Genomic DNA, 23422 nt, shown 5'->3' on the forward strand with positions numbered 1-23422 from the left:
TGGTAACCCCAGGAAAACTGAAACAAAAGGTAGAAATTGGAGTTCTTAATTGGACCTTCAACCAGGCTTGAAGGCGAGCCTTGTAAAAACATTTCAACAAGTGTTGTTTTGTACCCACTGAAAGGATTGGCAGACTGCAATTTTGTGGGACAATAGAATACATTTCTTGTTTGTCTAAGCCCTTTAACTCCCATCCTCATCTTGTGTCCCTCTCCCATGACATTGGCCTCATGTTGAAAACTAAACAGAGATTAACAGTTTTATTCTTGGCCTGTTGTCATTATTGACAATCCAGTGACAAATGTGTACTTTGCAATAAAAAAAGCACATAATTGGCAAGAAATAAAAAGCTACTCGTGACTGTAGACAAACATTGACACAGACTGTTGAAAGGATTTGGGAATGAAGAATAAAGAAACACGTGTAAACAGAAGCCTTTAAGATGGTAATTCAAATGTAGGTTTCTTGCTATATATATGTGCCAAGCAAGTGTGGTCATTATAGCTCTCAAGATGGAGAAGAACCTACTAGAGCAGAAGTCTTCCGGCTTGAGCCTCAAAGAATTCCTCGACAAAAACCTTGATGGAAAGTTGACATTTGAAACATTCTTTGGCAAAGGATCTGGATTCTGTGATGATACTATAGACCAGCTATTTCCTTATTTGATCAAACTCTTCTCTTCAGGTACGTTTGGTGGACATTTCTCTTGACCCATGCATGATGTATGCTGTCATTTCTAGGTCTGGCTTCACAAATCCAGAGCCTCACACAGCAGTGACAGTGGGTAGCATGCTAGATGAGGGAGGACCTCCCGATCATATTTGAGCACCAGACATTTCTTGGTAAAGTGCATCTAAAACCTGTGTCAATGTAAAGACAACCCTGTTAGTGCAATCTGGTGGCTTGAAAAAAAGAGAACGGGGTGAAGGAGGTCTAAAAGGTTGCTTTATATTTATTTTAACAGTTATGAAAATGATGTTATTTGGAAGAAGGCGATGACACTGACAAATTGTCTGCCAATCACTGCACTTCGCCTAGAATTGGGGCTGAATTAATTAGCATGCACGTTTAAGTGGAAAGTGCTGGCTCAATGCAAGCTTATATTGAGCCCATTACTTAATAGCCTGTATAATGGTCTGAGTGCCGCTCTTGAAAGGGGTAAGTGCGCCTAGTTGGTAGCCTTTGTGGGAGGGGCTGAGCATAGCCTTGGAGAATGTAATGTAAGCAGGGCATTGCTGATCTCTAACCCTGGGAAGGCAAAGTTGAAGTTGGGAGAGCTAGACTGGTGTAACACATCAGATAAAGTTGGCGCATACAATCTATGTAAGCCCGTCCCGAACATCCCAAAGCCCATGGGATATGTTTCCATGTACCTGAGAAGATTCCCCAACCCATGCTGGCGAGAAGAATTTCTCAGATACCGCCAAAGTGTGTTATTAACTGATGAGATTAAGAAGGTGAGAAACTTAATGGTGACAGGAGAGGTAGAGTTAACGTGAATTAGTGAATTGTGAGGGTCCCTTAACGATCTGCAGACTCAACAGCACATTTTGATTCAATGTGAAGCACTCTGGGCGAAGAGATGGGATTTGATAGCGTTGTCTGGAATGCGGATTGTGTGAACAATGCTACAGTATTTTTGAGGTTGTTAGTGGAGAGGAAACACTCCTAACAATAGCAGCATTGAAGTTCTTTTGGTTGGCATAGTGCAATCCAGCTAAATATTCCATTCGGGTAAACTGTGTGGTCGTTTGCACTCTGCACTGAAAGAAATTGTTAAAGGACTGTATAATTGAATGGAGAATAAATTGGGATTTGGGCATTTACTTCATTTTAGTTGTTTTAATCCGATTAATCCGAATCTAATTTTACCCTGCGTGTGTTTTCTATTTTAAGTGCGTGTTTCAACCAATTTCACAATAAATAAATACATAAAACGATATGTATATTAACAGTTATGAAAAATGTTGTCATTTCCATTTCAGTATCTACACTAATGGCGAATGATAGGCCAATCTTCATGCTGATGTCATTGCTGTGAAATGCCGTATCACGGGCCAAATTGCTGGGAAATTCCAACCAACTGATTTCAAACAAAAGAGGTTGCGTACTTCAAGGGTCAATTGTTACTATGGGGTTGTATAGACTTGATGTACTCAAATGCACTGGAGTGTAATGACACACAAAGGTTGTGAGCACCATTAACAAACATGAGCCCATGTCAGTGATTGAAACAGAGGGAAGCACCTACTCTATGAATGGAGAAGACATTCAGATTCAAATTCTACAATCGTTATATCACTGTAGGGGACCTGCAGCTGCATGACTTCAGAATAGTGTGGACCAAGGAAATAACAAGAGCATGGGAAGACCCCCAGAGACACTCATAGGCAGTGGCCCTAGAGGACAGTATCACCTACAGGGGTACTCATGGGCAGTGACCCTAGAGGATAGGAATGCCTCCAGGGGCATTCATGGGCAATGACCGTAGGGCAGAGGTATGCCTGCCGGGGCAATCAAGGGCAGTGACCCTGAGCATAGGAATGTCTTCTGGGGCACTCATGGGCAGTGGCCCTTGAGGATAGGAATACATTCAGGGGCACTTATGGACAATGAGACTGGAACTTAGGAATGCCTCTAGGGGCATTCATGGGCAATGACCGTAGGGCAGAGGTATGCCTGCAGGGGCAATCAAGGGCAGTGACCCTAGAGGATAGGGATGCCTTCAGGGGCACTCATGGGCAGTGGCCCTAGAGGATAGGGATGCCTTCAGGGGCACTCATGGGCAGTGGCCTTAGAGAATGGGGATGCCTCCAGGGGCACTCATGTGTAGTGACCCTAAAGGACAGCAAAACCTCCAGGGGTACTCATGGGCAGTGGCCCTAGACAATGGGGATGCCTCCAGGGGCACTCATGTGTAGTGACCCTAAGGACAGCAACACCTCCAGGGGTACTCATGGGCAGTGACCCTAGAGGATAGGAATGCCTCCATGGGTACTCATGGGCAATGACTCTAGAGGACAGGAATGCCTCCAGGGTCACTCAAGGACAATGATCCTGAGCATAGGAAGCCTCCAGGAGCAATCAAGGGCAATGACCCTAGAGTATAAGTTTAATTTAATTTAATATTTATTGTGCTATAGTTTAAACAATAAACTTTACACAAATTTAGCAATTTAACATTAAATAGCATAATAAAATACTAACATGATTCAAATATAATTTTTAAATACACATAATTTACAATACAAAATTCTAAAAAAACAAATGATTCATGTTATTCACAGATATATATACATTTCATACCTTCCATCTAAGAATTACCTTCATAGAACCTATTCCTCTACAGAGTTATACCCAGTCTTCTTTCAATTTGTAACCAGATAGTATACAGAGCTATTAATAAACGTAGACCATTAGAGTTGAGGCAATGGTGCCAAAACAGGGCTTCCCCAATATGTGTGGTTTCATGCACATAGCTACCAAGAAGGGGAATAAAAGTACCAGCCATCTCCGAGCACTCAGTTAACAAATGTTTTGCAGTCTCCAACTGCTTATGTGCTTTACATAATCGGCAGATACGTTCCTCGACGGCCATCCTATCTTTTCTCCCCGTGTTGTTTAAGGTAGGTAGCTGTTCTAGGCGAAGCAGTAATATGAACCGTCTAAGTCTAATAGATGGACAGATATTCAAGTATCTCTGGGGTTTCCTAAATTCAAATAGTCTATATTGCACAAACTGGTAGCTGCTCAGACTCTTAAGATGTTCAAAATTCTCCAACCAATCCCAGAGATCAATGCGTTTGCTCAATGCTCTATTTACTTTGTCTGAGTATTTACCATCTCTGAATTGCCAGCCTATTTCAGAGAGCAAATTGTTCATCTGATCTATAATTGAGCTGGTCGAGCCTTCTTTTTTTATTTCTCGGCGTACCGCAGTTAATATATCATTACTAGTATCACAAGTCATTCTGAGATATAACGCGGCTCTCTTCTTTAACACCAATGCCTTTAGGGAGGTTAAACCCAATTCTAATCTAATAATGGCCACCGGAATAGAGGGAGATAGACCAAGCACACGTCGCCAAAATTTACCCTCTAAGATCTGTAGCCATCTAAGGTCAGTCTCTAATAGAGCTTCCAGGCCATATATTATCGCCGGGGCGAACACCTGTATATAGAGTTGCCTTATACCCCATAAAGTGAAACCGCTGTGGCTGATCGTAAATCTATAAAATAAGGCAGTCAACTGTGCAGCTTTAATACAGCGTGTTTGTTTACATGCCAAGTAATCCCCAGTATTTTCAAAGTCAATGCCTAAATAGCAATATCGAGGGACATATGAGATGTTCACTATCCCTACTGTGAGTTGCACGCGGGAGACCTTTTTTTTTGTATATCTCATAATTTTTGTTTTCCCTAAGTTAATGCTTAGGCCATTCTCTTCGGCGTATTTCCATAATGCAACCGCAGATCTTCGCATCCCGCCGATGGTATGGTCAAATATCACCAAATCGTCGGCGTATGCTAGTACTGGGCAGCTAGCTTCCCCAATTTTCGGCGGGCAGTTTCTCACCTTATTTAAAACATCAGGGATGTCATAAGTATATAGATTATATATTAAAGGAGCCGTTACGCATCCTTGCTTGACACCCCTGTTTTGTATAACCTTTTGGGTTGTGTGGCCTTCTTGGTCTAATTTCAATTTAACTGAATTATTTGAATGTAAAAGTTTTAGATAGTATATTAGGCCATCAGGGCAGCCCATTGTATACAGTTTGTTCCATAACCGACTACGGGGTATGGAATCAAACGCCGCTGTAAAGTCTATATATAATGCATAGAGCGGGGCCGATCCAGTACATAAGGCTCTGGTTTGCAGAATATCCATGATCATGATGTTATGGGCAGTGGAGTAACCTTGTCTAAACCCACTTTGGAATCTAGACAATAATCCTTTGCCTTCTGCCCAAGATTGTAACTCATTGAGCAAAAGTGAGGCAAATATCTTTCCAGTAACATCAAGCATAGAAAGCAACCTATAGTTGCCTGGGTCGAGTCTATCACCCTTTTTAAAGACTGGAATTAATATTGCCGTCTGCCATGAACAGGGTATTTTACCTGTCTTTAATATTTTCTGAAACAGGATATTTAGCAAACTTGCCCAAAACTCTGGGTATACTTTCATGGCAGCATTAGCCAAACCATTGGGTCCCGGTGCTCTTGATGATTTTAACTCTTTGATTTTATTCAAGATGAGCTCGTACGTTACGGAGAAAGGGGCCTCACAAGGCGGCCTGCCTAGTATTGTTACTTCCTCACCCACCATATTTCTGTTTTCTAGAAATGTGACCCACACTCTTGCTTCAATGGGGTTAACCAATGTTCCTCTCTGTGTACCCTGAGCCTCACTCAAGAGAGACCAGATGTTTCGGGTCTTCTTTTCACATATGGTCTTCACTAATTTTTGCCAATTAAGAACCTTGTCCGCCCTTTTTTTCTCCTTAATGGTCGATTTATATCTATTTTTAATCGCTCTAATTGTCCGATAGTAGGCTTCCCCGGGGGCCATTGATTTCTTAGCTCTGCGAAGCTCAGCTCTACAATTACGCTTCATGTCTCTAATTATTTTATCGAATGGTAGTTTATTCCCCACACTGCTTGTCATACACCCCATAGGGGCCACAGCATGTTTGCCTGAGAAATCATAGATCCAGTCTTCTATGGAGTTGATAGACATATCATTAAATTTGTGTAGCTCTTTAAGCACTACTCTTCCCAGAGTTTCTGCCGCAAGAGCGATATTCTTATCTGACCAGGAAATCCTGGTTCCTGTCTTATTGACTTTTACAATACCCATATTGCTAACTGAGGGCTGTTTTCGAGGAATATTCATCGTACATTTTAATGCAGCATGATCGCTCCACACATTGGGCATAACTATCAAGTCAACAATCAGCTCTTGAAACTCTGGACATGTATATATGTAGTCCAACGTGCTGCAAGCAGCACCGTTGGACCAAGTGTATTGTCCAGGATAATCACTAACTGTTCTGCCATTAAGCATTATCATGTCCCAAGATTCAAACAGGGATTCCCAGGTACTGCCCTCAATATCTTTTTTGTTGTGAACCATGATACCCTTCTCTTTCAATTTAGAATTCTGCATTTTACACACCCGTCCTCTCATATGGCAATTGAAATCACCCACAACCATTACTCCCAAATTAGTAGCTACAGGTGTCCAATTTGCCAACACATCCTGCAATGAGTCTTGCAAATGTTCGCTTAATATTGCTCCAGGTGGGTTGTAAAGATTTACCAACAAGAAAGAAAACAAAGAATCTATATCATCAAGTATCACTTCGACTGCGAGTAAGTTGCTTTCACAGTTCGAGCCAATCTTCCTGGAGCCCAAGGTATTAGCCACTCCTGTCACCAATCCACCAAATGGCCTGCCTTTGTCACCTCTTTTGGCAGCAGCGTGAAACAGCCTACACCCATCTAATACCAAAGGGTCCAATGTCCAAGTCTCTTGTAGGCAGAAACAGCTAGATTTATCAAACAATTTCGTAGAGCCCTCTGGTGTGAGTAAATGCATAAAACCCTGACAATTCCAGGATACAACAGATAGATCTCATGGTTTCCTTAAGATCTCAGGAAGGGCGTCAGCCAACCATTTCAAAACCTGTTGGACATCAGACGCTTCTATTTTTTTATCATTCTGTACGTTGGGGCAGGGTACTGTATCCAGAATAACGGCAACCTCTTCCTCCCGGCAGCTGGGATCTATTTCATTTAAGTCAACATCCACTTCCACGTCAACTGATTTTAATTCCAATTTGTACTTTCTTAACAGATCCGCCGTGGCTACAAATTTACAGTGAATGGCTGAGACATTAGGGTTCGGTCCTTTCAAAGGTTCGACAAATTGAAAGTCATCTGAAATTAGTACCCGCAGTTGAGGGACAGAATATAATTGTGTCAAAAACTCTTATCGCGATAGCCATTTATTAGCCTTACTCTGATATAGATTTTTAATCAGGCATATTCGACTGCCTTTCTTCTCATTCTTATTGTCCGAAGTGACCCTTACTTCAAGAGGTAGATCTTCCTGTATTATCGGTTGACTAGTTACCGTGGCTGTATCTATTACACTGCTATGGCTCGCCTCCATCTCTTCCACAATCTCTATGCTTTCTTCATGTTCCACTGACCGTCCCTGTTCGGGGAGTAGCCAGCTGGTCAAATATCCATCTCGAGCTGCCTTTCTTTTCTTGGCTCTTGCAACTCTTTTCCTACTCTTCTTGGTAGTTATTCCCCTCTCATTCTTCTCTGTCGGTGTTAGTTTTGTGGCTTTGGCTCTTTTGCCCTTGTTTGTTTTTCTTGCTAAACGCTTCTGTTTTTTGGAGAAGAATGGATCGACTCTATCTGATTCCACATTGATCTCCAAATCTTGTTGCTTATCAATCTCACTTGTTACATGAATTGCCTCAGATAGATTTGCCTCCACATCTTCGACCAAAATCGTTCTCTCCTTATTTCCCCTGAGGAGGATGTCCATATTGGCTAGAATCCGCCCCGACATTTTCAGCAAGATCTTAAGTGCAAACTGCAGCGAGGCTACCGATGCCTGATTCTCCACAATTTCGGCTAGCCCTGTACTAGATTTATCTATACGGTCAATTATTTCATCAGGATCATCTTCCATTGAGGCTAACGCCAGGTTAGGAGATGCGTAGAGTCTCTCTAATCGATCTCTGACCGTAGGAGTCCCTGAAAGTATGTTCATAGGATTATCTATCGGTAGACTGCTGTTATTATTGAATCTTACTTCAGGTTGTGGTGTCATGTTTCTCTGAATATTTAGACATAAGTCTAATAGTGAGTTATTGTCAATATCTTCAAAATTGGATATACTCAGTAAAGGATTTTCTCGTTGGTCAGGTGTAACTTCTTCAATTGTAGTAGAGTTTATTTCTCGTGGGGGAAAGAAGGAAGTAATCACACCTTGATTGTTCGAAGAGCTTTTATTTGCTTTTACTTTGGGCATCGGATTATCCATCTCAGCCTTCTTGTTAGCGGGACCCCAAGCAACTGTTCTTGACTTGGTCTTCCTTAAGTTGTACACAGGATGGTTCAGGTTCCTATCTGATTGCATTAGAGATGTCTCAAGAGGACTCTCTACGAGTACCCAAACCACTCGCTTCGACAACTCACAATTAGCAGGGTTCAATCCACTTTATTTTCCAGCAAGTATACTAATGTTGTTCTATCTCTGGATCAAAGGCTACAGCCCACAATCTCCAGATATTATCCGTTAGGGTTAATAATAGTGCGCTAACTGTTCCGGTAGATACACCTAGCTCCGCACTGTTAGTGTATTGCACTATTTATTTGCTATATTGGGCTAGATAGCCTCAATCGGTTAGGATCGATGTTACTATCTACCCCCTATTCATCTCCAAGGCTGTGGACAGACAGACCCTGTGCACCAAAGTTTCACCAGTGGGAAGTTACTCGGGACCACCAACAATCACTCAGCCAACCGGGCAAACGGCCAGGACTCAGATCGCGTTTTGTAGTTATAGTCCTGTACTTAAGGCTACGCCAAATATTAGTCCCGGCACTTGAGTACTTCCTCTCCCGTGTCTAGTGTCCGTTCTTCATGGCACTGATTAGCTTCACCTATATCTCATGTGTAAACAAGACACTACAGAGGTGCACGCCGCTACTAAATAGGGGCAAGGAGAACAAACAGCCGTGTCAGACCGTACCTCCACCCGGCGTGTGCAATATTTCGCTGCGCGAGACCACCTCCGGCACCCCAAAGAGTATATTTATGTGCCAGACAACTGGCGTTTGAAAAAGAGTCTTAGGGAGCAGTAATTTGTAGCCACGACCGGAGTGGCCTGTAACCCAACCAGCCACAGTCCGGCCACGGGATTCCACCCCCGAGGTCAACCCGGGCTCATAAACTCCCTACGCCCCGTCTGGTCTACTGCCTGGTAGGGCCGGCCACAACACTGTTCCCCAGTATATTTAGGGAACTCACCCACCGCTCAACTGCGGCTCAACTGCGTCCTCGCGGTTCTGCAGCCCCGCTCCACTGCAGTGTTCGCCAAGCAACCAGAACAGCACCTTAGAGGATCCACACGAGCCCCGAATCCAAGCCGTATCGGCCACCTGGCCACATTCAGCTCCACGCTTGCTCCACGCTCACTCGGCTACCACCTCGCTCCACTGAGGTTTAGAGAAAAGGAGCTACAGGGGTGTGTCAAGCCGCACCTCACGTACGTGCTCGCGTATGAACGTATGAGCGTATGGAGGCCGCTTCCGACACAACTGCCTACTGCCTAGAGTATAAGAACGCCTTCAGGGGCACTCATGGATAGTGATGGTAATGCATAGTAATGCTTCCACGGGCACTACTGTCCAGTGACCCTCTGCGCAGAGTTGAGCAGTTTTCCTGGCTTTGAACCTCTTAGTGATTTGGACATTGTCAAATGGGATTCTGGCACAAATTCAGTCTATGGGAATGTTTGCAAAGTCAGTAAAGTTGAGCTTTTCCAAATATTGCATACTGGGGGTACACTCAATTATAGAGAATTGACCATCTGTAAAATAAACTAGTCAACAGCTAGTCAATCAGCTTTGAGAAGTAAGGACAATTGACAAGGCATGGGGTACAGAGAACAGGGAATGCAGCTTCCTCCGACCATTTAGATCTTGATTAAAAGACGCAAGTGACAATATTATCTATCCTAAATCACAAACCATTGGTCCACACCATTACATAATGCCAGATGATTTTTTAAGGGAATACTGCTCATGCTATTTGATCTAAACAGGCCTTTTAGGAGTTTTATAAATTGAGCTCAAAGTGAATCTATTGACCTAAATTCAATGCCTGCAATTGGCCCCATACATTTACAGAATCAAATGTGTTAGAGCCTAAGATATGCGTGTAGGTCACCCGAGAACCAGCATAGCCCTATTGTCATGCAGAGGGCCTCTAACGCTGTTGAAATTACCATGTCAAAAGTGGCTGCTATATTTTAGAACTCTCTCACCTGAGCATGCACATCAGAGACATCTTTATGAAAGGGCAAAGGCGCACTTACCCCAGATGCCCACTTTGGCTTGGTTATCCACAAAGCTGCCTGATCTAAAGAAATCCTTTGCTATTTGTTCACCAAACAAAATTGGCACACATCAGGATATTTCATGGCATGGTGCTGAGGCAAACACTATGTCTTCTCTGTTGTTGACAAGTACATTCTGCTCCGATTAATTTATCCTGTAATGGTTTCTGTGTTCATTGTGGTATACACAGTTTGTGTGTTCACTACGGCATAAATCCTTTAGCATTCTCCCCTTTCTGTTGGGATCCTATTGATCATGTGCAATAGCCAACGTTCAAATGCATACTGATAAATGTGAGTGCTGCTGCAATGGTTCAGAAGATAGCTCAGCTTTTAAGAACTTATTGCAGAGATCTGTGATCATATGCAAGATTGCAAAATCAAATTCCAGCAAGGTTGACGCAGCACTTCCTATGTCTGAAGTTGATGGACCGGCATGAATATGCACTTTGTGTTGTAGCACATGAGGTGCTAATTAGCAGTAATGCACCTGCACCAGATAGCAGCTGCTATAATAACCAACATATCATCAGTACCGCGGAGGTCGAGTAATCGGTTTCTACAGCAGGGTGCTTGTAAAACCTGGGAAGCCACCCCTGATGATGAGAATAAAGTGCTCCTCTGAAGAGGTGATTAGGTAACTAAATTCAAGACTGTGGAACAAAAGCATTCATTGACGTGTCCTGGCTTTGCTAACAGACGATACTGTGATCCTGGACAAATCATCTCCTCACTGACAGTACTGTGCTGTCTTCTGTAAAAAAGATTTGCCTTCTCACACGCTGGTGGCATTGTGTAGCCCATTACCTGATCTTTCTTATTACATAGGCCTTTTGAGTGGAAGGCGTTCCAGACAGAAGAAAGCAGACCAGATATTGCAGGCCTCTGGCAAGCACAATTTAATGCCTGCATATTTGAAAAAAATATGGTTTGCTTTTTTGTACAATTCAAAGGTTTATCTGCACATTTATGGAAAACAATTTCACATTGCCATTTTTTGGGCATCTTTAAAGCTTTAAAATACAAAGGAGAAGCCCAGATACAATTTTCTAAGATCCCATCAATTATATGGGTGTGCTTTCCATATCAGTTATGTTAAATTGGCTTTTTTGGTCCATGGCAAGAACTGGAAAAGAAAGTGGTTTAGTGTAGAAATTGCTTAGTGGGCACAACGCCTAGTGTGACCTCATAACAAATGATTGATCCTCATCTCATTTAATCTTGTACTGCCTAAACTGCCAAAATGACCATTCCCTAAACATTTAAAAATTGTCACCCTTCAGAGTGATTTCGTTCTCAGGTTATGATCTTCAAAAAAGCATCACTCATGGTGTCACTGGCTATAGAGTTACTTCTTTAATAATGGTCATAATTTCTATATTGCACACTATAACCACTTGTCTTTGCTTTCTAATGGCAACACTACTTCTAATCTCACTGAATATGGACACTTACATGGCAGTTTCTAATCTTCATCCACTATCTATGCTATGGTATATGTAGCATTATCCTTGTATGCAACTGATCTCCTGTATCCTGCTTGGCTGCTAATGATAAAACGTGTCTTGTACCTATGTTGGAACTCAAGTACCCTTGTAGTGGACTGCTCATGTTGCCCTTAAAATGCTACACTGCTTATAATTGTGTTTACAGCAAGAATAAAGAGGGTCATGGCACACAAGTAATGGGACCCATGCTTATTTTGATCGATGCCAGGAAGCTAAAGGAGTGATTGTGATGAGGTGGGTGCAACTGGATATTCGGATCCCAAAATGTATTTTGTTGAGTGGAGGGAGTCCCCAAGTTGCCCGTGCCCAAGGGCCCAACATTGCTTGAAATGGCCCGGCAAGGACTGATATTGCTTGAGTGATCTTTCTACTGTATATGAAAGATCCTCTATCGCTGTTAAGCTTCCTCTTAAAGACCTTCTGCAGCTGTTCTATGAGAAGGGGGTAAGGATGCCTGTTGGGGTCAAAGAAAGCTGACACCGAGGAATGTCTTTATGAGGAGGACACCCCTTTAAGATGCTCATGATTTTGGAGATGGGGGAGCAACTGAGGGTCTTGCGTCCAACATTGGAAATATTAGGCCTTAAAAGGTGCGCCCCCAGGACATTAACAACTCTCCACACTATAACTTAAGATTGGCCTGAATGTTGTGTTCTGCTGCATGTATCAAAAGTTGTATTTATTTAATGTTCTTTGGTTTACATTTTGGATTTACAAGTAGATTAATTACAGGCAAAAGTCTGATTTTTTAATATGGTATGGTAACACATGTGAGGCAATCTTCAATGTAATCAATTATTTATTAAACTCTGTCTGTTATGTAATTAATCCCAATTTATATATTTATTACATAGCTAATAAAAAAGATACTCTACGAAAAGAGACTTTTACAATTTGTATTTATACATATTTATTTATATTATGTTATATCATTTTATTTTCCATATTTGAACTATGTCCCTTTAATTGTGTATTCCACTACGTAATAGTCCACTTGCATGATGTGAAGCAATGTGTGATATGTTGGTGGATATAGGAAGTGGAATTGAATATGAGAGAACCAGGCAATATGCTTCATGCTTTAGGCTTTTAACATATTCCGGTCTGATTTCTTTTCTTTTTAACCAGGTCACGTGAAAGGAAACACCTTGATTCAAATGGCTTTGGCCCCCTACATCCATTACATTATTCCAGCCTGTGAATATTTCACAGAAATCATTGTTGGAACTGCGAATGACAGCGGTTTACGGGAGCTAGAGAAATGGCGGACGAACGATGCCAATACCGTAGACATGATGCATATATTTCAGTTTGTTTGTGACCGCGAAGGCAACAGGTATGCAATCAGTGGTGCACCTATCTGCATGTATGTAATACATCAAATCACCAAAGATGGACCATATTTATTCCAACTTCGCCATTTAGTGCCTTTCGGGTTTGCCCGCTCTCTCTTTTTCATGTACCATGGCTGCAATCATTCCAAATGATTTCTATGCAAAGAGACACACGATTCTATTTCGTAGAGCCGTACTACACTGCAATACCAAAAAATATAACATAATACAAATTACCTGCACGTCTACATGATCAAATTGACAGCTCTCATAAAATAACATTTACATACACTATGATGTTATTGCATGTCCTCTGCATGCACTTTGCTAACTCTCCTACTGCCTCTCAGCAGTTTTTTTTATAAAATCCTATGTCTTGATGAGAGGGCAAGTAAATTATGAGCATTTGCCCACAATGTGGCAAGAGAGTTTGCAATCCTGGAAACTGGTGCAGTTATTTTCCCATGTATGTGGCTGCTTTTCAGGGCACAAGTTCAGGACACATGTGGGTGCACAGCGTAACCTTTCTTCAGAGGGCGAACACAACCCCTTGTTTTTTTTTTTTTAGTTTGGAAAGCTTGCTCAAGTATTTGGCTACCAGGATTGTATTCAGGTTGCCAAATTCCCAGTGCAGATGCTTACTCACAAGACAAAAGACACTTATTTCATATTGGGATTTAGTTTTATATTTTGCCAGCATATTTATTGGAACATTTCCTCTCTCACCTTACTTTTCTGTTGGTCATTACTTTTTTAAAAATTCCAATGCTATTTTGTCTTGCACACTTTTGTCTAAGGAGTAGGTGTTTTGATTTTCGCTAGGAGGGCAAAAGTACCTGGGCATATGTTATTTTTGCAGCTGGTCATTTTTTCATTTTTATGTGCTTCTTAATTGAAGTTAGCTGGGTTGCTCTGATGTATCACAACAGTCACCAAGAGACTGGCCATAAAATAAGGGGCTTTTAGCACGCTGCTTAACCAAAGTGTGCGATCTTCAGCAAGTTATTTAATCACACAGGGCATTAACTAAACACATTTGGAGTTCTCAAAGCCTGCAATATTTTATACATAGTAACACAGAATAGATATTTTTACAGCTACAGTGGCATTGTGGGTGAACAATCTCTGGTGACCCTGGTCTTCATCCATGCAGTAACCACAACTGACCAACCCTGCTTAGCTTTAAAGCGAGGAAAAGGCCAGCCCCGTCAGGCCATGGTGCCTAATAAGTGAGGCAAAATTACTAGACCGGTTAGAGCAACATGGCTAGAGGGGACCAGCCCCTTCCTCACTTTGAAGCTAATAAGGGTTGGTCCCATTACTGCATGGATGGGAGACAGTCCACAGTCTAGTGGGGTGTGTGTTCTTTGCTTTAAATATCTCATAATGCACTAAGAAAAACACATGGCATCTGATTTTTAAACAAAACTGTGCTACTGTCAGTCCTTGAAAGTGTTACACTCAGAGGCCATTTATTTGCCTTTTGCTGAATTGCATTCTGGTATTTGTAGTCTAGCAGACTGGGGGAATGGGGGGTGCTAATGGCACAATTGTACACATTTTGCCTAACATAGTTCAATAATGATTTACATATTTGAGTGACACTATGGTATGTTTACTTTTCAAGTTATCTTTATGAGCAGAATATTGTTGAAAGCCATACATGAGGATGAGGAGGGGAAATGATGAGAAGGCAAGTAAGTCATGAGTATTTGCTCACAATGTGGCAAGAGAGTTTGTAATCCTGGACAATGGTGCAGTTATTCTCCCCTGATTGTGGCTGTTTGACAGGGCACAAGTAAAGGACAAATGTGGGTGAAGAGTATAACTTTTTTTCTGAGGCTGAACGCAACACATGTTTTTTTTTTGTTTAGGGTTGGAAGCTTGCTCATGTATTTGGCTAGGATTATACTCATGGTGTCATGTTCTCAGTGCAGACACTTACCCACAAGACCACAAGCACTTGCTTCTTATTGGGATTTTGTTTACCAGGGAATATTTCACGACAGATTGCTGGGTTTAAAAGGTGAGCACCTTTTATACTTTGGCAGCATATTTATTGGAACATTTCTTTATTTATTTAACATTTACAGAGCGCGCAAAACTCATGGGTATCTGGGCGCTGGAAAACAGATAATGCGGTACAGTCAACAATAGAAAGCATACGTTTGTCATATATTATATTGAACATATTTACAGACATAGGATAATTTACAGCTGCATAGAATCTGTAGGTATAATAATCAGTGATATTTAGTCCAATCTTATTCACATAAGTAGTGTACTGATGAAGTAGTGTAGAAGTGTTTACAGAGGCATATTGTATAGTGAATATACTGTAGGCATTCAAGCAACAAGGGTTACACATTGGAAGTGAAGAACCAGGCCTTGAGTTTTCTACGAAATGAGATGTGGGAAGGGTTGGTTCTGATGTCTAGGTGCAGGGCGTTCCAGCCTTTGTCACAAATGGGAAGCTGCGTCCCCCCGCCTTGGTTCTTTTGAATTTTGGAACTGTGAGAAGGAATGCTGAAGCGGAGTGTGTGGGCTTGATGGTTTGGGTTGGAGTAAGCAGATTAGTATTTAGGAGCAATGTTGGTGAGGCATTTGTGGGAAATTGCCAAGGTTTTGAATTTGATCCGGTCCTGAACTGGTAGCCAACGCACTTTGTGTCTGATTTCAGACATATGTTCTCTTCTTGGTATGTTCAGTGCTGCCCATAAGGCGTTACTTTGAGTGACCTGTAGTTTTTTGATACTGTTGGTTGCTTTGCCCGCCAGGAGGATATTGCAATAGTCAAGTTTTGACAGAATGAGGGCTCTAGCTAAGGTTAGGCAACTGTCTGCTGATAAATAGGGTCTGCAGGCGTTAATGAGTTTGGCAGTGTAGGCTGCTGACTAGATTATGGAATTAACTTGCCTGGAGAAGGTTAAGGAGGATTCTAGATAAACATCCAGAATTTTAACTTCTTTACAGACGGTAATGGTGTTTCCAACAATTATGAAGTGTTTGTATTTGGGGTCAAGTTTCTTGAGGTGCGTTTGGGTTCCGACCAGGAGTAGCTCTGTTTTGTCGTCGTTTAGACAAAGCTCATTTTGGGCCATCCAGGATTGGATCAGCTGGTAAATGTCGTTGGGGATGGAAGAGTCTGTATCGTAGTCTCAGCTTAAGTGTATGAGAATTTGCATGTCGTCTGCATAGTTTGTATAGGACACTCCACGTTCATCAAGGCGGTCAAATAGCAGCTAGGTGAATATGTTGCAGAGCGCGGGGGACATGCATTATCCTTGAGGTAGGCCCCAAGGAACAGGGGCAGGGGTGGCATTGGCTAGGTTTGAAAAAACTCTCATAGTGCGCTCAGAGAGGAATGATTTTATCCAGGCGATAGCATTAGGTTAGATGTGAGCAGCGCTGTCAAGGTGGTAACATAGTATTTTGTGATTTATGAAGTCAAATGCTGCAGAGAGGTCTAGGAGAAGTAGTTTGGCTAATTTTCCGTTGTCAATATGCTGTCCGTTTGTTTTTTTCCTCTCCAAGGTTATTTTTTTGTTGTTCATTATTTTTTGAAAGGTCCAATGCTATTTTGTCTTTCCCACTTTCTTCTAAGGGTAAGGTGAAATGAACTACATTTGTATATTTCACTTTAAGATATATGTTCATGTACTGTGCATCTAGCATATATTCATGGGTGCCAGCTTTCGATTTTCGTTATGGGTGCAGAAAGTACCTGGGCATATGTTATTCTTGCAGCTGGTCATTTTATTCCCGTTTCCGTGCTGCTTAAATGTGGTCAATTGGGGTCGTACAGTGCATCACAACAGTCACCAAGAGACAAGCCATAAAACAAGGGGCTTGGAGCATGCTGCTTAACCAAAGTGTGTGGTCCATGGCAAATAATTTAATCTCACTCCACATTGCCTAAACACATTGTGAGTTCTCAAAGCCTGCATTCTTTTATACATAGCAATGCCACCGTCAAAACAGGACAAAATCAGTTTGTGATTGATGAACGTCTTTGAGCAATGGGTTGCAAGTGTTTTCAAATAGAGAGTGGCCGTGCTTGTGGGCTGGAAGCATTCTTAAATTATTTGGAATAGCAAAGCACTTGAAATTCAAGGAACATTTTTAGTTACAGAGATGTTAAGGTGAGCAATACATTGTAACGAAACCATTGAGATTCAATGAAAACACTTTAGTTGCATGGACGGTAAGGTGAGAACTTTACACAACAAAACCCCTGAAATTCAGCTAAAGCCACCTTAACTTCGCGCCCTCTGTTGCACAGGCTGTGATGACATCATTGTGGTCATAGGCTGCGCAACAGGAGGTGCAAAGTTAAGGTGGCTTTAACTGAATTGAGGGGTTTTGTTGCGTTAAGTTCTCATCTTAACATCCACGCAACTACATTTTCTTCCTTGAATATAGATATATACACATAATTAAGCATGCACACACGCATACACACATACACATTTATACGTTGGAGAAAACAATGTCAAGCAAGTTAAAAATATTCCACCAAAGTAAATATATATGAAAAAAAAAACACAGTCTTGTGTGAAGACATAAATTCCAACTCACGCCATGAAGCACATTAAAGTGGACTATCTAAACGGGGAAGTACTAGATGTGTGTGGAAAATAAATTAGGGAAGAAAGTGTTAAATCAGTGCAGAAAACAGACCTCCTAAGAAAAACCACAAATTATTTAGAAACAAAATGTAAAAGTTGAATGATTGCAGTCGCATCATTATACCCTTTGCCGGAAAGAGTGAACTTCAATGATTTATTATACACAGATCTATATAAAATCACTTCTACAAGCAAACATTCTACTTTCGGTTCCAAAATCCACAGGTCCTCAAGTGGGTGAGGAGCAGGGAAAACGTCTTAGTGCAGATGAGTATCTTTAAAAGTCACTGTTTAAGATTTTGCAATATTTCCAGAATGTTCAACTACAATAATTACTGGAATGAAGTCAAGAGGCCTGCGATGGTTATGGTGAAAAGTTAGGTATGTTCTTGTTTTACTGTTGAGGTGCTGCAGAAGAGGCAACCAGGAATAGGGGTGTGGGGGGCTCACGGGAACACCCAAGGAGTGTTCCAGCTAATGTTCAAGATCCAGCAGGCCTGGAAGTATTAAACGCACTCAAGCCAATGGAGACCAACGATAGATGGGAGGCTGGATAGCCACACTGATCCCAGTCCTTGGTGACCCTTGATAATGAAACCATTTGTAGGGCCAGAGCTAAGGACCCTGGAACAGGTACTCCCAGTATTGATAGCTTTGAATTTACCCCATGACTGACTAATCATGGTTGGGGGATTCGGTTGATACAACTTGGACCTATAACACATTATGTACCCAGACAAGGTTAGACTAATGACGATGAAACCTGGAGATATGGCCCACAACATGAAGCCCTCAGCAGCAGATGGAGCACACCAGCCAGCCAGCCCACCAGCCATCAAGGAGATGGCCGCATGATGGAGGATATGGCCAAAGATGACCCCAGGTCTCCCACAAAGAAGCTGTGGTAGGGCAGAAGAAATAAACTCTGATTCCCAGTCAACTATGATCCCCTAGCTTTAGGATCTTGGGCCAAAAGGATGTTACCAGGAATGCACAACTGCAGACAAGGAAGTGTCCAGCATAAGCAACCAATCCAACCAGCAAGGAAAACTGGAGGAAGTTAAGAAAAAGCCCAGCAAGAGATCCAACAGCCAGGAGAGACAGGGCAGGGGTGGAAGACCAAAGGAGCCAGGGACTAGCCATTATTACCAAACCAGAATCATCCACAGCTGCCCTTCTCAGAAGCAGATTCAGGTAAGAATATGAGAAAAGGCACGGTCTACTACTGAGAACACATTCACTCAGAGGCTGTCCAGATACCGTCCACAAATCATGCTACAGGCAGCATTAAAAGGTGTTGGTTGCAAACCAGTTGAGTCAGGCCCTAAAAACTGCCAAACCCACAGGTGTCCTCACATAGAACATAGATTGGGATGTCTGGTGGTCTTTAAAACAGTTTTGACTAGTCAAAGCTTTAACCGAGGGTTGTTTTGTGGACTTGATTTGAGCCTTCATTAGCAAAACAGCCATTATGGCCATACCACATGATCCACCCAGACAAAGAAAGACCACATAACAAAATGGGCAGGAAGTGGGTATAATCATACGTTAAGACCCACCGACTACCACGTAGGTGCATTGGGCTTCTAATGCTTTAGAAGTAGCTTCAACCCTGATGAAGCAAATGCTAAGTTAAATATGTCACTGGCCTATTCCACAAGACAATTTTAGGGTGATTGAATCTCCCAGGGACGAAATGCATTAAAAAGATGTATGTCTTATTACATGCTGGTTGCAGGTCACCGTTCTGCTTCTTTTGAGTTGACTGTGCTTTTCACTGTTTCCAAATGAATAGTTTGTCCCTTCTGTATTATACAAAATAAATCAGAATGTTTGGAATGATATCAATAATTGAGATTAGCACCCCGGAGAGCTGGCCGGGCAGGGGTATCAGAATGTGAGCTGCATTCAAAGGTGCAAGACAGAGTACCAAGTGCTGTGTGGCCTGCACCCCTGTCTCCCTTTATTTTGATGGACCACACAGCACTGTCAGCACATCAGCTAGGGCCTGCAAAGACCACACACGTGTGCTAAGGGCTCTTTTTTTGTAGCAAAACATAAAAATAAATCTTATTTGATGGATCACTGAATCTGTGATTATATTCCAAAGACCCTCTTGCTCCTCCAAAGACGCCATGGTAAGCAACATGGAAAACGGACTTCAGGATTGAACACAAGTTCTGGGATCCTGCACAGATGTTTTCTTTCTTTCTAATGAGCCTTAGCACCTGCATGTTATTTTTCTCGGGTCCCAGTGGTAATACACCCCATGGGTTGATTGATTGTTTATTTGTATAGCGCCTATACACAATGTGTTTCAAAGCACTTCAAGGAGGGAGGGAACATGGGAGAATACAGTTGCATTCTTACAGGTCCTTGAAACAAATCAGAATGTGAGAATAACGATCATATCATAACAGATAGTACAAGTGCATGGAACAATAAGGGAGAGGTGAGGAAGGAAAAAAGGCGACAATACTAGCAGTAACATTACTATGCCTGACGACAATTGTTGCAGTTCAAGAGTGACACGAGGAGGGGGAGGAGCGGAGGTGTGGGGGAGGGGAGAGAAGGGGAGAGGAGATGAACAAAACAAGTGACTATATTAAAGGGTTGGCGACTGATCAAGATAGTGCTGGGTAGGGAGAGGGAGGAGAAAACAAGGAGGCACGGGGGACAGACAAGCTATTATCAGAGTTCAAAGGACCCTGATAAGAGTAAGCGCTTAGATAATAGAAATGACCCTTTTTTGGGCTGACCCTATCTTTAACAGCACCATAAACCTTGTTAAACACCTTTGAGTCACTAAAGGCTTTAACACAAATTCTGAGCCATTACTGGTGGGGTTGACCTTCCAGGGTTGATATCACCTCCTTATTCAATGCATTCTTAGCATTCCAATTGGTGTAGAGGACGTAAATAATGACTTTCATATGCAATGCTTGCTATAGCTTCATTAGTCAGTCAAATATCTTTATTTCAGTTAACCAGTGCCAACAAAAGCAAAATAAATACAAATTGCAGACACATTTATAACAGTTGGCACATACAATACTATCGCTAATGCAATTATTTAAAAAGAGTTATATATTACCCACATACATGCCACTTCGCAATTTATGTCAAGACAGTAATTATCTCACTGATTTAGTTACTATTACTAAAATACACAAAACTAAGCACCAGATAAAAAAGGCCTAATCCTCTATCTTCCATTTCTTTTCTCGAACTTGTCATGCTCCTGGTATATAAAGTGACACAGTCCATGCCTTAAAGGGGGTTCCACATTCAAGAAATAAAACAATGCCGGATGGTACTGTACACATCTATTTTCTTTTTAAATAAGGGACCCATAAACCTCTTTCTTAGTAAGGACAAAAAAAGAAAGAATGTGCCATGTCTTCTAAATCTGTTTGGCACATCAGGCATCTTGCCTCAAGGCTCCATCCCGATCTCTTGCTGAGAGTTTCCTCCAGGAATAGGAACTCGAAGCAAGCTCTTGTTATCTGGCATCTTAGTACTTTACTGTTAGTCCACATCAGATAGTTTTTATTGCATTATTTGAATTATGATACATCACCTATTGGCGATTTTTGGATTTTGTTTTGCTCCCTGGCATCCATTACCCACACTTTTAACCTTTTCTTCATTTGTTGGCTTGCCTTAGCGTTTAGCAATGCTGGGGAGTCGAAGTAAATATTAACATTAATACTTCCTAGTGTCTGTCGTATGTTTGAAAGCCATTTAGTATCTTTGACTCCCTTTCTGGAAAGCAGATATGTCATAATATGGTGGGTAAGAGCAGCATTTGTATCAGACCAGAACTTAAGCCATGATAAGGTTGGTTTCAAGGCCAATTTGTTCTGAATAAAACTTAAGCCCATCTGATCATGGGTCGCAAAGTTTGGAGCTGAACTTGGGAGAACCAACAATTTCTTCTGAAAATAATGTTCTTCTCGTTGGCTGATAGCTTGGTTGGCGAAGCCCCATAATGCTGCACCATATCTTACAGCCCCTAATGTGTGAGCTAAATAAAAAGACTTGATAATACTAATCAGCTGTTGTGTGTACTGTGTTATTTAGTCGGAAAAGACTAAAAGACCCCAAAAGACTGTCTCATCAATGATAACTGCTTGGCAAGATGGTCCTCTGCCGTAAAAGATTCTGAGAAATGAATCCTGAGATAGTCAAAATTACGTACCATTTCAGGTTAGAAATGGGGCTGGTGCCACATCACATAGGACATTTTATCTTCTTTTTTTGTGAGGTGACAGACCATTACTGTGGATTTTTTAGAGTTTGCATGTAAATCTAATTCTTCCATATGAGGCATGTATTTATTAATTAGGAGTTGTAAGGCTCTTGGAGTACGAGCAAAAAGGTCTGAATCGTCGGCGTGCATCAATGCAGAATGATCAACCCCCCTATCTTAGAAATATCTGCATTACAACCAACCAGTTCTTTTTGCAAGTCATTGATATACAAAGAAAGCAGTAATGGGGCTAAAATGCATCCCTGTCTGACCCCTGAATGGGGAACCAAGAAGGGTAATGCCAGCGGAAAAGGTCACTGACAAGCATCTCTGCCGGTCTCCGGAGGGACCACCATACCACTACCACATGGGCTGCGCAAGCTCTCCCCTTCTGCAATTACCTGCCTTGCACACCTGCTAAGGTAAGCCTGATCACCTGCCTCCTCTGGTGTATCACTATTAGCATGTGTTATACCAGGAATGTACCACTGTACCACCTGTTTGGTGTGTTACCGCACCATCTACCGCCCCCTGACCTCCATGCAGCACGCTCTGATGCACTTACAAGTGTTGCTGTCACACCCCGTTTCCATTAAATGAGATCCATCTGCACCCTCCATTGACAGCTGTCTGCACTATGCGATCAGGCCGCCTCCACCGACTCTATAAGCAGACGCCAATCCTTTACAGTTTACTCTCACTCCTGTGCTCTCTGGCCACCTCATCACTATGGAGTTTTTCATGCTCCTTCACACTTGGCTCATACCCGGTATCTTTAGTTTATACCTACTGATGCAGCCTCTCAGGCAGGATCTGTTGTGAGTAAGACCTCCCTGGACTGATTGTCTTAGCACACCAATGTCACAGCCATCAGGCTGTTCACTTTAACTGAACGTCAGACTCACTTGTGCCCTGCAGCGCCCATCTCATACTATTGTCCCACCTTGTAAGGGCCTCACATCTATGCAACCTATAAGTATTTTTCTGCAAATTGTATCTCTCTCTCAATCACAAATCTTCCTATCCTTTCCCGTCAACATCCCACTGCATTTATATCACATGATAGCATTTTGCTGCAGACGAACCTCACGCACAACCTACCTACTATGGCATGTTGACCTGATCTTGACTTTTAGCCTTGGGCTAAATATTTTACATGTTGAAAACATACCGATCTTGTCTCTCAGCCTAATCCTATAATTGTAACATATCTGTATAACAGCTTAGCTTGTCTCCTAGCCTAATGCTAACATGCCTGCAATGACTATATTTTGTCTTGTGCAATGCCACTCAAGCTAGCAGGCAAATTGCAGTAGCCCACTGTACCACGAGCTGTGGCTTTGCCAGATTGTGCTCTCACAGTTATTTCAATATTCATATTTCCTTACATCCCTGAAGTAGCCCCCGGTACCATGAGGTGTGGCTTTGCCAGATTGTGCTCTTACACCTATTTTGCCATTCCTGTTTGCTTACATACCTGAAGTAGCCCTGAGTACCATGAGGTGTGGCTTTTCCACATTGTGCACTCACACCTATTTTGCCTTTCATGTTTGCT

General features: G+C 42.1%; 1 protein-coding gene across 1 annotated transcript in view; it reads left to right on the forward strand.

Moving 5' to 3' along the window:
• The first annotated feature begins 512 nt into the window (after positions 1-512).
• LOC138487263 (nicotinamide N-methyltransferase-like) overlaps positions 513-23422 on the forward strand; it is a 29552-nt gene continuing 6642 nt past the window's right edge. Inside the window, exons 1-2 of the mRNA XM_069613889.1 lie at positions 513-684; positions 12782-12989. Coding sequence (XP_069469990.1) covers positions 513-684; positions 12782-12989 — 380 coding nt within the window. The remainder of the gene's footprint in view (positions 685-12781; positions 12990-23422) is intronic.

This window comes from Ambystoma mexicanum, chromosome 9 (assembly GCF_040938575.1).
Source record: "Ambystoma mexicanum isolate Mex_15411 chromosome 9, UKY_AmexF1_1, whole genome shotgun sequence".
Taxonomy (NCBI): domain Eukaryota; kingdom Metazoa; phylum Chordata; class Amphibia; order Caudata; family Ambystomatidae; genus Ambystoma; species Ambystoma mexicanum.